The sequence below is a fragment of the Amphiura filiformis genome, chromosome 4 (assembly GCF_039555335.1).
Source record: "Amphiura filiformis chromosome 4, Afil_fr2py, whole genome shotgun sequence".
NCBI lineage: Eukaryota > Metazoa > Echinodermata > Ophiuroidea > Amphilepidida > Amphiuridae > Amphiura > Amphiura filiformis.
The window spans coordinates 84,571,613-84,588,799 of record NC_092631.1 but is presented as its reverse complement, the minus strand read 5'-3'; the positions used below and the strand labels follow the sequence as shown (position 1 = coordinate 84,588,799).

General features: G+C 35.3%; 1 protein-coding gene across 1 annotated transcript in view; it reads right to left on the bottom strand.

Annotated features, from left to right (window-relative positions):
* LOC140151559 (lanosterol synthase-like) overlaps positions 1 to 16,837 on the bottom strand; it is a 29,873-nt gene extending 13,036 nt beyond the window's left edge. The window contains exons 1-9 of the mRNA XM_072173946.1: positions 16,517 to 16,837; positions 7,129 to 7,288; positions 6,632 to 6,770; positions 5,774 to 5,882; positions 5,432 to 5,553; positions 4,145 to 4,241; positions 2,354 to 2,489; positions 1,426 to 1,534; positions 486 to 604 (exon numbers count right to left, since the gene is read on the bottom strand). Of these exons, the coding sequence (XP_072030047.1) occupies positions 486 to 604; positions 1,426 to 1,534; positions 2,354 to 2,489; positions 4,145 to 4,241; positions 5,432 to 5,553; positions 5,774 to 5,882; positions 6,632 to 6,770; positions 7,129 to 7,288; positions 16,517 to 16,530 (1,005 nt within the window). The 5' untranslated portion in view covers positions 16,531 to 16,837. The remainder of the gene's footprint in view (positions 1 to 485; positions 605 to 1,425; positions 1,535 to 2,353; positions 2,490 to 4,144; positions 4,242 to 5,431; positions 5,554 to 5,773; positions 5,883 to 6,631; positions 6,771 to 7,128; positions 7,289 to 16,516) is intronic.
* Between the last annotated feature and the right edge of the window lie 350 nt (positions 16,838 to 17,187).

The following is a 17,187-nucleotide window of genomic DNA, read 5'->3' as shown; positions in this document are numbered from 1 at the left end:
ATTTCAAATGGGAGTTACTTATTCAGGTAACCCCACTGCATTCACACTCCCTGTGGTGAATATTAAAGTTGTATGTCTTCCATAGGAGATGCATGGTTCAAGAGGAATTTAGCCCAATTTTAGTATGCAAGTGCATAGCAAACTTAACTTAATACAGATGAGTGTTGCTGAAAACTAAATCATACCACCCTACTTTGCATATTGTAAACACATCTTTGGCAACATACTGTGCATTTATCTTATACCTTCAAATAAATTCATGACAAGAAGCCAGTTTGAAGTTTCCTGCAACTTAATATCAGTGGCTGTATATTTAAATCATGTACAATCAGCCTATTTGGGCCCATTTCAGCCATATTCTTCTAGCTCCTGAAATGAAGGTTTCTGTTATGTCCCTACATAGAGTTAGCATTCGTTTTTAATGGTAACCAAGTAATTGATGATACACACATTCAAATGAGTATAAAGTAATAATTTCTACTTACAGGTCCAATACTGATGCCTTTAGTGATGGTATCATCTGCTCTGATGTGATCATAGCATTCTTGTAATGCCCAATCCCTTGCCTTTGATGAATGGTAGTATTCATACACATCAAGCAAACCTATAGATGGAATGATTCAGAATTTATATGATGACTCTATTGAAGACAAAGAGATAGATGCTAAATTCATCATTCCTGCCTTGTCTTATAATAGGAGTCAGTAATACTAAAACACACATGCCAGATAAATTTGCAATGCCCACTGGGTGTCTATCACTGTATTGCTTAAATGCATCATAATATATTTCGCATAAATCCAGGGGTTTGTGACCCTGTCTTGCCTTATATGTCAAACAAGTGTAGTAGAACATTGAGTATCATAAATATGTGAAATGGGAGCCAAGTAAAAGATGACTGCAATCACAATCTTTATTATTTATCTCTTTAAAAAATATACTAGTGCATCAGTGATGAATGGTAGTGTTCATACACATTAAGCAAACCTATATAGATGGAAAGATTCAGAAAAGGCATTGACGTCACTAAACCGACCTTGAAGTGAACCAAAGAATAGTGCAACTATACTAAGGCTGTTTTGAAACTGACATGAAAGATTTTGGCATCTCACATGAGTGAGAAATTAGATTTTAACTCCATGTTTATATTCCTTCAATACCTCAGTGTATACAAAGGCACAATGTATACAACAGATTCAACATTTATTTCATTTAATGGATTAAAACATGTACTTCAATCCATACAGCTTGAATTATGTACCACTTACAACAGAAGCTTGAAAACCTATCCCTTATTAGCTCAATACCATATCAGATTATACACAAATTCTTACATTTTGATTCACAACTGAAAGCGTGGTTAAAAGTCATCTATCACACTACATCATATTTTTGAGCTAACATAATTAGTTTATTTTGCCTTACCAAATCCCAGCGTGAATAGCCAGCTATGTGGTGTATATAAATCTCCTTTTGCTATGTTATCTCTCTGTGCTGGCCAATATATGCTATCATAATCCTCCACATACAATTCCTGAAAATAAAATAATGAGTATGATGCACTTTCTGGGTAAACATTCTCTTTTATTGGGTACCAGAAAATGTTCAACACTCAGATTAATTTTAACTCCAGTCTAAATGGTTGCCATGCACTGAGTGCAACCAAGGAGTTTTGACAAAGAGAGTTCAGACTCGGCCATGTTTGCAAGTCACTCATGGATATGATAGATTATTTTCCCATGCACGTCTAGGAAACTTTGATCCTGGTGCATTGTACCAATGTGTAATAAGCCCTACATGGCCAACCAATCATAATGCCTATGCTTTAAAACACATATCATTATTCGATTTCTGGCTTTGACAAAAAATGCCAGAGGTACACTAGTTTGGTTCCAAGGTGCATCAATCCAATATGGCAGCTTGCCCATAGTATTATGCAGGGAGGTATATGGATTCCAGGCTTAACTATTAAAGTCTAGGCTCTTTGATGCCAACATGGCAGCCATTGGGAGTTATGGTTGTACTAGTTTCTTTAATATTAAATCTGAATTACCATCATATATTAATCCACAAGTGGTGTTACAAAAATATCCAGAATATACCATGTCTTTATCCAGCACTCAATCGGTGAGCTCAGAGTAAAACCAGAGATCTCCAGTTTTATTATAAATGTTAAATTTCACTGTAATTAAAGCACTTCAGGCTTAGTCTTTCACAGGGAATTTAGGTACACTAATGGCCATTACAATGGTGCAAAAAGTAGAAATTCTAAGAAAATTGAGGATGTTGCTGTGGAGCAAATCACACATTCTGGCTTTAATGGTACATATATATTTTAGTGTGTTTTGCATACCTTTCTTAAAGCTCTGATGAGGTCATCTGTTTTAGCACTGAGTTTGGCACCATAGCAATATCCCATTGGGAGATACACTTGCCTACAATGACACCATAATGTTGAAGGGTGTGCTGGGATCCATGTAGGAAAAAGCCTAGGATAAAATAGCAAATTAAAGCAGTGATTAATAACGTGCTTCAGACAGGCATATACAATGTATAATATACACCTACAAGCTTCAGCACACTTTGTAGGAATTCAATGACCACTGTGGCCAAAGACACACCATCTTACTATAAATAGGGGAATGTTGTGGGTGTGTATGTGTGTATGTGTGTCCACGCAAAAGCTCCGTCAGTTTCGATCCAAATGTCGCCAAATTCATACGGGAGACTAAGGAATATACGGGAATGTGTTTAAACTTTATTTGGTTGAAAACGGTCAAGAATTGGCCTCAAAATCAGTAAAAAGTGAGTTTTCCGGGCAATAATAAAGTGGTTGTTTGTTTACGGCCTATGCCAACCAACGCGTCCACATGTCTAGCATAAACCGCGCCGTCGTTAGCGTCGTCGGCGTACACGACGCGCGCCACTTGACTTGCACACACGGAAAGCGGCGTGCGATAGCCAACTTGCGCTTTCGGGGTTATGGTGTACGGGATATGGGACAACGGTATTAGGCCTACGAAGACATAAATATCGTAAGGGTACGGGAGGGGGAAAAGAAAAGAAAGAAGGACATAAAAAGGTAGGCCTACTTTGGATGGATTACGGGTACGGGGTTGTGGTTTAACGGGATGGGGTTACGAGATTACCAAGATGATAAAAAGAAGCTAAAAGGGAAATGTAAGAAAGGACAGATTTAGAAAATAACGGGAACGGGATTGAATTGGTAAAAAAACATGAAAACGGAAAATCGCAAGCTTTATTGCAGCAATTTTACCTTTTCAATTACCTGTTCAGTAATTCCTCCTGTTTTAGTGAACGCTCCCATTTACTCATCTAGCGGGGACCCGCGCGAAGCGCGGGTGTCCCGCTAGTATAAACCAATGAGCAACAATCAGAGACTTGCAGAGAAGTGCACAATAAACCATCACAGGCTGCATCAGCCACTCTCCAAGTTATCGCATGGGTAGCTGCAGTCTGTTCCTTGCTCAGGGAATTTCAAGTTAGCTCAATTACATCACGGAACATGGACGTACCAGGCCTTGAAAAACACAACTAAGGCACTACATCGAGTCATCGATTTTGGTCCTACAGTGCTATTGGTGCCCAATTTGGTACCAATAACCTCAATTTTGTCATACCCTTGTGTTGTAATAAATTGTATCAAGCATAATAATTAACATTTGCATAGTATTAAATAAAAAATGAAAGCACTGTACAAATGTTCAGGGTAAAATATAGAAAGAACAATTGGTCCCTATCGGGACACCTATAGCCATATAGGAGCGAATTAAAAACAAACAATGACATAACTAACTGTCACATCAATAAGGTGTGGGAAATCAAGACCAAGATTTCAGGTCATTATTTAAACCTTACAAAATTTCATAAACTAGGCTCAAATTGGAAAATGAACGTGATCTCAACAAACACATTATTCATCCATGTGGGACTGTACATCCCTCTTCATTTACACTCACCATATCACAATAATGGGAGCAATGGGTCAAACTGAACGCTATAATATTTTCTCCCCACATGAGCAAGAGATTCATCCTTCAAGGAGTGAATCTAGTCCTTGCAATATAGAGCAACACAGAGAATTAACAATGTGAAATTTCTAAATTTGAATAATGTATCTTACCATAATTCAGGAAATAATGTGTGCATTCCATCCCAGTTATATACATTCAGTACACACAGCCAAAATTTGCCCCAAGATGGTATACCGGTAGCACCCCCTGAAAGAATATAAGAAAACTATATAAATCAAACAAGCAACAGAAGCTGAACATCACTGTAATGATGACATATTTTTGAATTATAGTCATAAGGAGGGCTCAAATTTGTTCAAATCTAAATGTTTAGCCTCAAGTACAAGATACTAGAATTAAATTTTGAGGGACTTCAGCCAGGGGGATGGTGTATGGGTGGCAAATAACACCCCCTCCCCTATACAGCCCCGAAAATTTTCAGGGTAAAATTGGAATGGCAAAGAGTAAAAATATCATTAAAATGACTAAAAACAGGATGAAAAATTTACAAATGGGGACAAAAATTTGGCTTTGCACCCATACACTAAAAGGCTGGCCAGGTTTCTGCTTTCAGCAAAATTATTGTTGCTTATTACATGTACAATACAATGGCTAAGAATATTCATTGATGGCGAAACCTGAAGTAGTGAGTACTTGTTCAATGGGTTTGTCAAGCAAAAATGTTTGACTTATTCATCTACAATCCTACAAATGCATCTATTTAATGTTTAATGTAACTTATAGAAACTTGAATAAATAGGCCTAAATGAATGAATTACACATGTTTACTGATAAAAACTCAATTAAGCCAATAGTGCTTCTGAAATGAAAGCTTGTCACTTACCCAATGAATGCAGTAGATCTCTAGCCCTGACCAAGTCTTTATCCTCTGCCTTTACACCCTGTAACCTCTTGTCACTTACCCAATGAATGTAGTAGATCTCTAGCCCTGACCAAGTCTTTATCCTCTGCCTTTACACCCTGTAACCTCTTATCACTTACCCAATGAATGCAGTAGATCTCTAGCCCTGACCAAGTCTTTATCCTCTGCCTTTACACCCTGTAACCTCTTGTCACTTACCCAATGAATGCAGTAGATCTCTAGCTCTGACCAAGTCTTTATCCTCTGCCTTTACACCCTGTAACCTCTTATCACTTACCCAATGAATGCAGTAGATCTCTAGCCCTGACCAAGTCTTTATCCTCTGCCTTTACACCCTGTAACCTCTTATCACTTACCCAATGAATGCAGTAGATCTCTAGCCCTGACCAAGTCTTTATCCTCTGCCTTTACACCCTGTAACCTCTTATCACTTACCCAATGAATGCAGTAGATCTCTAGCCCTGACCAAGTCTTTATCCTCTGCCTTTACACCCTGTAACCTCTTATCACTTACCCAATGAATGTAGTAGATCTCTAGCCCTGACCAAGTCTTTATCCTCAGCCTTTACACCCAGTAGCCTCATGGACACATAGTTGAGTGTTGTACCAAACACAGTAGATGGACCTGCAATATGACTGATGTATAACCAATGAGTTACTACCGGAGATGTTGAACACAGAATATTTAAAGAAGCAATAATATTAGGGTGTTCTCCTTTTAGCAATGACAGATTGTCTCTTTTTAATACCAGAGTTTACAGTTTACTGTAATATGTGAACTGATATCGCTTGTATGAAAGTAAGGTATGGACTATTAGTTAGTATTTAAACCAGAGCATCTATAGGTTTCACTTACAGTCCCCATCCGCCATCTGAATTCTGCACAGATCGTAGATATCGCACCATCTCCAATTGATTTGCTTTTGGTAGCTCAGTTCCAGTGATGTAACATACTATTAATAGCCCTGAAATTTAAGCAAATTGGAATATTTTATCTGATCCATAACACAAAGCAAACAAAATGCAGCAACAATAATATCCTCTTCAAAGGGAACACTTAATATGGCATGCCACATCTTAAAATAATGTATGTTATGCCACATCTAAAGCACAGCTTGTGGGTAGGCCTACTATACTTAAACATAAACTTTGTCTATTCGCTCAAGTTTCATCCTTATTTCTTTGAGTCCCTGGGGGTTTGGAAATGAAATTTCTACTTTACTGTACTTGTAAAGGGATTGCTTTATCAATTTTTGGGTCCTACAAGTTTTAAGGGGTGACATAAATGCTATCCTGTAAATGAGCTTATTTTTATATTAAAGTTAGCTCAATCGTTAAGGTGTTCGACTATGGTGTGAGAGGTTGCGGGTTCAAACCCTGGCGGTGCCTATAATATGCTCTCGTGGAAAATTGAGTTCGCTTGAAATTCCCCTGGACAAGGAACTTACTGCTAATTTGTCTCGTTGTAACCCGTACGAAACTCGGGGAGCTGATCCTGGTTTCGATGGTTATTTGTGGAATGTCTAGGGTGTGCGCTCTTGAAGCAGCAAAGTCCCTGATTTGTTGTTAAATGGTTTATGGAATGATGTGGGGCCGTACGTAGTGGTCAGCGACAACCTGTAAAGTGTGCTGAGGCTTGTGGATCAACGTCTAGGCGTTGAGCCTGTGCGTAGTGCACTATAAATCACTGCACTTTTTTTTTTTTTATATTTACCAGGCATAAGAAATAATGGTCCTCCATAATCCCCTGCCCAGTGTCCATCTTCTGTTTGCAGCTTAGAATAAAATGACATGCCATTTGTAGCTGCTTCATTTGCTGTGGTTGGTTTGGGTAATGTTGGGGCTTCAGTGCTCTATCATAATGCAAAAAAAAAATTGATTGATCATTTTTTCGATCAGTACATTGCTTGATCAGTTGATCTCCCATCATAGACTCTGAATACAGAGTCTATGCTCCCACTGAATCAATAAATCAATCAATCAGTAAAACACAAAACAAATACAAACAAGCAACTAGTCTGTAAAATGTGAACACCCTGGGGTGAAGTTGAACACAAATTTATTCTTGAAGCAAAAACTTATAAGGAGCAGTTTTTTAATTTAGTGCTCATACACTATACATAGTTCATCAAAAATAATGCGTCTGTTGCAGTTACATTATGATGAGTAACATTGAAAACAATGTGTACCGGTAATATGCAAATAACTTACAATATCCAGTCCCAAACAAAACTTTTCTACAAAGTTCTGTTCCCGTTCAGGTTCCTCTCCTTCTTTGATGTAGCGCCATCTTTGTCTGCCATCTTCATTTGACAATCGCCATCGGCTTAAATCTGTTACAGGTTCAGTCTTGTAAGGACCTCCTCGGTTTCTGTAAGATAATTGTAAGCAGAAAAGTTAGTTCATTAATTCCACTCTATCTGTTACACATGCTCAATGAATTATGTGTACTAAAAACCTTTTTCTTGTAACATCTGTTGTTTGCAACAAAGCAAATGTTAGAAAAATGCGAAACAACATGCATAGATTGTGTATAATGCCTGGGCGTGCACATGTAGAAACAGTGCCCAATTAAACATTTTTGGCAAAAATTGCTTGCCCCCACCCCCATTTCGATCTGCCTGAAATTGTTTGTCCCCTCCTTTCAACCTGCCACAAAATGCCCCGAATGCCCATTATTTAAAATAATTCATTATTTGTAAAATACGCAAAAATCAGCACATCTTTCTTCATTTCTTTAAAAAATATGGCTGGCAATAATTATTTATTTATTTTTATTTTTTAGCTGATATTGTTCTATTGAGTATTGCAATGTTGTTGTTGTTGTTGTTGTTGAGTTAAATTTTTAATAATATATTTTATTTATTCATCTATTTTTTCAATTGGTTGAGCCATCGATCCCCAGTGAGCAGCAAGGCATTAGCCAGAGGGGTGTCCAGGTGTCATTTGGATGCCCTGTTTTTAATTTGGACACCCTACTAATTCTGATTTTTATAATGGAGTGAATAGGAAGTGGACACCCTGATTTTGAAGAATAAGGTATTTTGACCATTTTGGACACCCTAAAGACACCCCTTTGGCTAATGCCTTGGTGAGCAGGGGAGGGGGAGCAGCAACTGAGATGCTCTGTTGCCCAGGCTCAGTCATAATTTTTTTATATTTACTTTTTTTTGAGGAGGCAGCCTGGGCAGGGTCATCTGGTGAGAATCTACAAATAAATGAATTTGTTTGTTTGTAAATTTTATTTGCTCAATAGTACCGGTCATATTTATCATTTGGAAGACAATAATAAATTGACACCAAATAATGAATATAATGAATTCTCCCTCACCAAATTTTTCAAACATCCCAACAGGAATCTCAGAATTAATTGCAGATGGCCTTACATGATTATAAATTAATAATTTATACAAATTTGTAGGCCTGAATTTAGTTAGCTTCATAAGGGTCATTCTTCGGTTTAAAAGGTGCCTATTTGCAGTCCCGCCACTTTCAGGGACTAGCTTCATAAGGGTCATTCTTCGGTTTAAAAGGTGCCTATTTGCAGTCCCGCCACTTTCAGGGGTCATAACTATAATATGAAACAGGATTTCAAATTGTTTTTTAGCAGTTGGCCAATTCCATGCCAAAAGTGCCTTTTGTAACGTCCGTAACAAAATTTTGGAACATTATTGCTCAAAACAGGAGCATTTATTTCAAATTTGCTAATGATGCCTCCATAGATTGATGTCAGACCTACTTCAAGATAGTAAAGAAAAAAATCTGAGGAAGCACCTTGACAGTTTTTTTTTTTCATTATGAAAACGTTACGGACGTTACATTTGAGATAAAATGTAACATCCGTAACACTAAATTAACAGTGTAGGATGATACAGGAGTATTAATTTCAAACTTGCTTTTCATGTTTACATAGAATGGAGTCAGGGCTTGCTCAATATATAGTTAACAGAAAAAAATAAAACACAGAACTGAATGGAGATTTAAGGATATGTACCATCTGTCAAAATGGCAGGCACTTTCGTGTAACGTCCGTAACGCTCGTTTCTAATTTCTGTAGCTAATTAACTAAGAAAGCCAAAACAAAATTGCTTCATTATATTGAACATTAGAGTGTGTACTAGTAGCATACAAAGAAATAAAGTGTTATCCTAACAGCAAACATGTGTGCTATTCACTTAAAAGTTGCAAGTTGCATGTATCTGTAACGTCTGTAATGGTGGAATTGGCCAGTTGTTCAGTATTGACGTTCCTTTTATATCTTAAAACATCAAAATATTTAAAAAAAGAAGTTCAAATTTTCGAGAAACTTGTTTGTACAGGGTGTCACAACCCCCAAAACCCCATGTCCCGATTGGGGATCATCAAAACTTTTGATGCTGATATCTTTTAGTGGATAACTTTAGCATCGTAAAAAAACACCGGGAATTACAAATTATTTATTGAATATTGTAGAAAAAGTTATTGTAACACATCTTTCATAGCAAGTACATACATCGAATGTATGGAGCCGGTATATAAACCATATAAGGCCTTGTCCAATTGGTAAAAGCCGTAACTCACACATACGATGGGTGTACATAGCAAGGGGTACAAATAATTCCACCCTTTATGTCTAAAATTTCCTGTCCCGATTTCTGCGTCATCTACCGTCACGAAAATTTAGAAGCGCCTGGAGAAAAAAACTAATTTTTTAAGGTATGTGACCCCGAGAGCACGAGTCAATCTGCAGTCAATTCATTTAAACATTTTGTAGGTATGCCAGGTGAATTCAAATTTGCCATCAAACTGCATCATTTTATATATCAAATTAAAGCCCTTGAGTAAAGAAAGCCAAAACTGAAAACCTTTTGTCATAGCACTTTCCGTAGCAAAGTTACATCTTGTCAAAGATTGACTTTCATCAAAAAGATTCTGCTAGCAAAATTTAAAAAAAAAAACATTTCGGTGGTGTTTCTACATGTAGATCTTAGTCTCATGATGATAGCAGCTTTTTTTTAATGGAACTGCTATCAAAATCCCTCTAAAATTCCATGTGCGATTGTCTTATCACTATAAAAAATCATATATTTGGGTCAAGTGAAGTATAGAAAACATATTTATGTAGGTTTCCTTGACCAGCCTGTTCTTTTAAATTTCTATGTAAAATATGTATATTGCAAATTTGGTTGACTAGCAAATGTGTTAATTAAGGTTAGCCTGGCATACATTTTGCCCTCATGTTGGCGCAATACATTGATCAAAACTATAACCATGTCTTCACACATACAGGAGGGTATACCTTTATTAATCGTCATCTCCAAACGCTTCTGATCACTAAAATGTTTGTATACTTATTTTACTTTTTTCAAAATTACAACAGTTGTAAGTTTATTTCTATTCACCTCCTTTATTGACCATGTGTATGTCATAGTTTTACTACTAGGGTCATAGGTTTGTTCATTTCGTAATATACCATCACGTTCGAAGATGATTTTACTACGAGAGTATTATTTCCGTCACGTGGCAGAGATGATACAGCAGCATTTCCATTCAATGACATCATCTCAAACAGATAATGTCATGCTTTGACCTTAAAAAACTTGTCAAATGGAAATATAATCGTCGGTCGCAACACATAGTGGCGTACGTGAAGGACAAAATACGTTTCCGAGCAAACCGTTTTTGAAGGATATGCTACTAGTAACAGGGTCTATACTTCTGCACTGTTATCTCTCAGTGGCCCGATTCCATTTGAAATTGAAGTTTAAGGTTCAAACTATTAAACTGTGTCATTAATAGTTAACAAGGAATATCTGTTATAGGATAATAGTTAGCTCTAAAGCTATACGCCACTATGTGAAACGGAAAATTTGGAAAATCACTCTACGCCACTATGTGTTGCGACCGACGTAATGATGTTGCATAATCTTGGTTATACTCCTTTCCTCTGTAGGTAAAAAACAAATGTTCAATGTGCGACATATTTTTGGTATAAGTTAACTTCGGTGCAATTGTGATGGAGATGGCGATGGTAACGGAGATGACATTACTAGGGGGTGGTGTTATTTGGCAAATTTTTACTTTTTAATGTGAGGACCCCCTCAAAATATGGAGTTGACTGTACTGAACAATAATATTGAGGAGAAAAAATTAAAAACATACTATAACCCCCTGTACATACCCTCTGAAAGTTTTAAGTCAAGGTTTCCGAATTCGGCAGTCTTGCACAGTATTAATACACTACCAGATATGGGAGCACGTGTGGCTGAGTGGATAAGGCGCCCGACTTATAATACATAGGTTGTGAGTTCGAGCCCCGCCGTGCCAACGTGTTGTGTCCTTGGGCAAGGCACTTTATCCTCATTGCCTACTGGGGGATGGGGTTTGTTTGGATTGGATGTTTGTATATAGTTGTTTGTTTCAATGTTGCAATATTGGCGCTGATTAAGCTGCTGCCTGCAAATTGCATTGTGTCTGTTTAGTTGTGTGTTTAATGTACAATTCTAGCAATTTGACCTGCGGGTCACCATTAGAGTTTGACATAAAAAACCTTCCTTTAAACCTTCCTTTTATGCATTTATATGAATATAATGGACATATTTGGTACAAGTAATAGAATTACTTTACTAGGCTGTTTTAATGGATATTTATACAATATTTAAAGGTCTTTGGTACAATTGTCGCATATGAATACAAAACAAAGCTAACTTTTGGGGAAAATTATAGCAAAATAATATATTTTGATGCCGAAATCTAGCTGTATTTTGTCTGACGTTGCCCTGTGCATCATTGCTCTGCATCATTTACACGATTTATATGACATCATTTGTTTCCACAACTACGAGCATGCCGCCAATCTGCTGTCCTGTATTATGAGATGCTTTTTAGATTTAGACTTCTGAAAGTCGTCATGTAGGCTTAATTAATTTGTCATCATATATTAATTTGTGCAGGAGCACTGCTTGACCTTCAACAAGTTCTACATCAAATCTCAAGATTCCATTTTCAAGCAAGTTCATGATGGCTCGTCTAAACTAAATGCAGACAAACTTTTTAATATGAGCCTGCATTCAGCTTTGAGTCCTGAAAAGATTCCAACAGGCAAGATATAGGCCTATGACAATGACATTTAGGCAAGTCCAGCGAAAGGTAGCTGCAAGTACAACTTCAGCTTGCAGCAGGTTTTCAAACACAAAAGGTCAATATCTTTGGTTTCTGAGATAGTGAACCATCTTCACATTCTCTAGATCATATATATAGGCCTAAATGTGAACACGGAGAAGATGAATAAAGTACATAGTACATAACCTTATGAGCGCAGTGTGGGATTTGTAAATTGCAATCTGTCGAGAAGGGGTGTAAAGCAGATAGATGCGTGAATCTAGCTCAGTTTAGGAGTACAACCATATCATGAAGTGAGGTGGGAAAATAGAAGAAATAATCAGTGCATGGTACACTAAAGGTCTAGAAAGCGAAGAACAGGAGAAAGCACAAAAATAAAGATATTAATAAGCTTGTAACGAGGTTTGATTACGGTAGGTCACTGGTTTAAATAAAAGTTCTGGATAAACTGGTATTTGGTTTGGTGATGAGTTTATTCTTCTTACTGGTACTGATACACATAAATCAACTGAATACTGAACGCCCAATTATTGTGGTGTTGACCCAATGAGTTTGAGTGAGAGAGTATGAGAAAGATTTATCCCACACCTGGGTTTTATAGTCGTCTTCCCTATTCATAAACAAATATCCTTTGATACTAAAAATCAATCGGGATGAGTCGGCAATTTGTGTCTTTCCCAAACAAGAATATCTTATAAAAAAGCAAGACCCCCGCACCAACATTCTGCACTGTTACATAACTCCCCTTCCTCCAAGATGATGCCCTCATCATGCGCATAACATTGGGTTGTATGTAACAAGCATTATGCTGTAAAATATTTTAAAAATTATATTTTTGTTAAATGATTTAATTTAGTTTTGTTTTTCTACTTAATACATTTAAAATACAATTAAAATAAAGTTAGTTACAATAATACATTCATTTTTATAATAAGGTTTAAATCTGATACAAAGCATTTTCAATTTTAACAATCTTTATCTAAAACAGTTTTCATAACTTGTTTCTTTATTACAATGATTTGTACCAATGTACAATGAGTTGTACCATACCAATACTTCTTTCAATTACATAATTTCAAACTGTTGCAATATTTATAAAAATTGATTTCAATATTGTCAATGTTGATAAATTGAATACATTGACAATAAAATACGAGAATAAAAGTCAAAAACTTTTTGAAATCTTTAAAATCGCACTGATCATGTATACCAATTATACCGGTCCATAAAATAATCACAATTTGGATGTGATTTTGTTTTAAAATAAAAAACTGAAATATCAGAAAAGTACAACTTTTCAAGGCAAAATTAACAAATTTAATATTGAAAATTGATTGAATAATAAATTAAAATTTTTTTGATAATTCAATAAATACAGAAAAAATATTGACATTTTAGCATATCGAAATATTAATGCAACTTCATTTAAACATTAATGTTCATTTTAAACTCCTTTCAAACCTTTGTTTTACATATATTTTTATTAATCAATATCACAGTAACATTTACATATAAATTATATTGCACTTTATAACACATACATACATCACTAGTTTTAAAATTTATTGTTCATTATTAATATTGAATTGCATTTGAAAATTGCAATAATTAAATTCATTAATTGCAATAATTAAATTCATTATTTTTTTTTATTGCACACAGCATTTATGTCAATAAGACATGAATAATTTTTATTACACAAAACATTTGATGTTAAAGACATGAAATAATTTCTTTATATTTATTACATACATTTTATGTCAAAGACATGAAATAATTAATATTGAACAATAAAACATCTATCTTTTTTGTTTTGTTTTCCCTATACGCTTGAGTTATGCTTGTTTATAAGCTTGAGTTATTCTTGAACATAAACTTGAGTTATTCTTATACATAAACTTTTTGTTTTAAACATTTGATTCTCATGGATACAACTTAACTTCTACAACATGATTTTATTTGAAAGCCTAAAACATAATTTTATTGTATCAAGGTATACAAATACAAAGCCTATTCATAATATAGAACCTATATCAGTAAAAACATTTTTCAGTGAACCACGAAAATAATGCCATAGAACTTCAACTCTACACCTTGCATACAAAACCACTCATCAAAATGAGTAAAATACTATCTCAAAACCACTCATCAAATTAAGTAACATTTTTGGATAAATGACAAAATAATACTCTTCTTATCGATGTATGTATTTCCAATAAATAACAATGTACATGTAACAAAACTTGTGTACCTTAAAAACACTGCATCCATTTAACAAAATATCATAACACGTCACAAATATCAGAGCAATTTTTCAAAACCTCAATGTAATTCAAAAATGAGCGAAACTTCCAACTTCACTCGCAACAAATATCTAATGACAAAATATACTCGTCTTATCAATGCATGTATTTTAAATAAATATCAATGTACGTGTATCATTAACAATGAACCTTAAAACAATGAATCTATTTCACAAAAATATCATGGCATATCACAAATATCGGAGTAATTTTCCATAGACTTCAATACACTTCATCAAATTAATCAAATTACTACATGTATACAATGCAATATCAACACTGATTCAACACAATTGATTCATTTTGTCAATAACCGTGTCAGTTTTAACTAACCTTGCAATTGACATTGCAACTGCACTCAATTATTATTTAACAATATCAAAATGTGTTACATCAGAGATGTATCACATAAATTCACATGCAAACAATTATTAAACTTATCACATCAACGATGCATCATATGAAACACAAATACAACAAATCTCTCACAAATGTGTCACATCTACCATTTATCACCTTAAATATGACATTTGTTTTTTTAAACGTGCCACATCAACAATGTATCACAATTTCCTCAAAAAAATTACATTTTCAAAAATATGCTATACCAACGATATATCACATTAAATCCGATAGAATTCGTAAAAATGTCTCGACATCAATGATGTATCACATTGAACTCTACCTGTTATACAAAATATTTTAGATGTCTGCACTCATGACAGTAATTATTTTGATGTCTCATAAAATATCACAAAACATATCAAATGCGTATCATATTCACATCACAAAAATGTCATGTATGTACCAATATTCATACATGCACTTTTAAACTTCAATGCACATAATAAATGACAATATACTCTTTTTAAATATCAATGCATATATCGTAAACATCTTGCACCTGTATAAAAACATTGCATAATTCACAAATACCATAAATACTACAAATATCAGAGTTATTTTCATAAACTTCAATGCATATCAGAATATGGGTTACATTTCATAAAAGATTTTTGGCACATTTTATTAACATTCTGTTTGAAAATCCGCGACGACCGAACTGCGAAAGCGTGATTTTTGTTTTTCCGCAAATGTTCTGTAAATGATACTCGTACGCAAATGTTCTGTTTCACGCTATGAATTATTAAAATTCACAAGATATTTCTGCGATATCCGAAGCTTCAGTGAATTTTTGAATGAAGAAATAATTTTTTTGTTTACATATTATAAAAACCTTTTCTGCTTTCCGTAAACTTTTCTTCGGTTCAGCTTTCACACCAATTTTCTTTCTTCAGTTGTCCGTCAATTCCGCTCAGTTCAGCTCAGCGAGTGAATATAAAACACGAAATTTCCGTTCATCTGACATCACAGTCACAAAGCCATCTGAAAACATCACATCACATCTGAACATCAAACCAACTTCTTGCAAACTCTATATGAAGCAGCAAATTCGCCTAGACTGGTATAATTTTGTCGAATATAGAGTGCCCATGTTGCCATAAGTATTTGCGACGTTAACATGCAAAGTGAAACTTATGGTATACCGCCAGATATAATCTCAGCTACATCGGCCATCTTGTTGTTGTGGAGAACGAAACCACTGCATAGCCACCATTGTAAACATGGCTGATTACGGTAGTTAAAGTCTATCATGGCGCTATCTCGAGTTCTGAACCGCTGCCACCATTGTAACGGGGAAGTGTATCCATGGAGCTCCATGGGCGCGGTCCATCCACATCAGCTGCAGAAGTTGACAAATTTGTGGAATCTCACAGCATACATATACATACATACAAAAGTTTCTTAGGACGCAATTCGCCAAAGCAACATTGCGTTTACAAAAAGAACATGAGCAAAATATTGTGATGAAGAGAACAAAGTAGTCCTAGAAATTTGCTACGTCGGTGTTTTAGCCTAAAACAGGAGACAAGTGACATCTTTTAATAGTTTGATGAAGGACTGTAGAAATCTTTCTAAAACCACATAGGCCTATGCAACCAATCTAATATGAAACTACTGAGCTATTATGAAACTCCGCTGAACTATGTTACCTCAAAACCAAAAGTCATGCTTTAAAATTTCAACTCAGCTATGAATGTTAGCTTCTTTTGGAAAAAGCTGTGTAAAGTGGATGCTACAGACTGAAGTAAAATTATAACACATTGATATTTAACAACATAATATTCACTTACCTTTCTACATTCATCTTTTAATGTTGAACCTCCCTTGGAATGTCATTTATAAAGATTCAACTTATACGTTGAATCTACCGAAGCTCTGTAAACAAGTAAGCTTAATAAAAATAGGTTGTCCCCATAAAATCCTGTAGAATGTAGAATGTAGAAAATACACAGGACTTGATCACATTGAAGTTGCTGATAATTAATTGCCTACGTGCTCTGTCTAAACAGCTGATGATGAGCTGATGATCTTTTCTCCAATCAAAACTCTCGATTTGAGGCAGTTTCTTGGAGACGGTCTTTCTTTAATCTATAAATAGAAAAACAAACAAGGATATTAAATTAGCCACACTCAAACAACGTGAATTTCTTGCTTTATATGCCTTTTTGATAACTTATCAGACGCACTTTGTTTGAGCAGACTGATAAAGTAAACGTGCACCTTCTATTTTAAAATCCGCATGTCCTATATTTAATTCATGAGGTGACAACCTTTTGACCTATTTAATTTTAAGCTTATCTCATTGTGGAACACGTTAACACATTTCATGCAATGTGTTGCTCGGCACTTGTTGCATAGAACAGAGTGCTATCCATTATTTTCGCTGCAATTGTTCACTTTTCACTAATATTGATCATTTTAACCATGGGTGCTGGAATATCTTTGGAGTCTCTGACTGCTT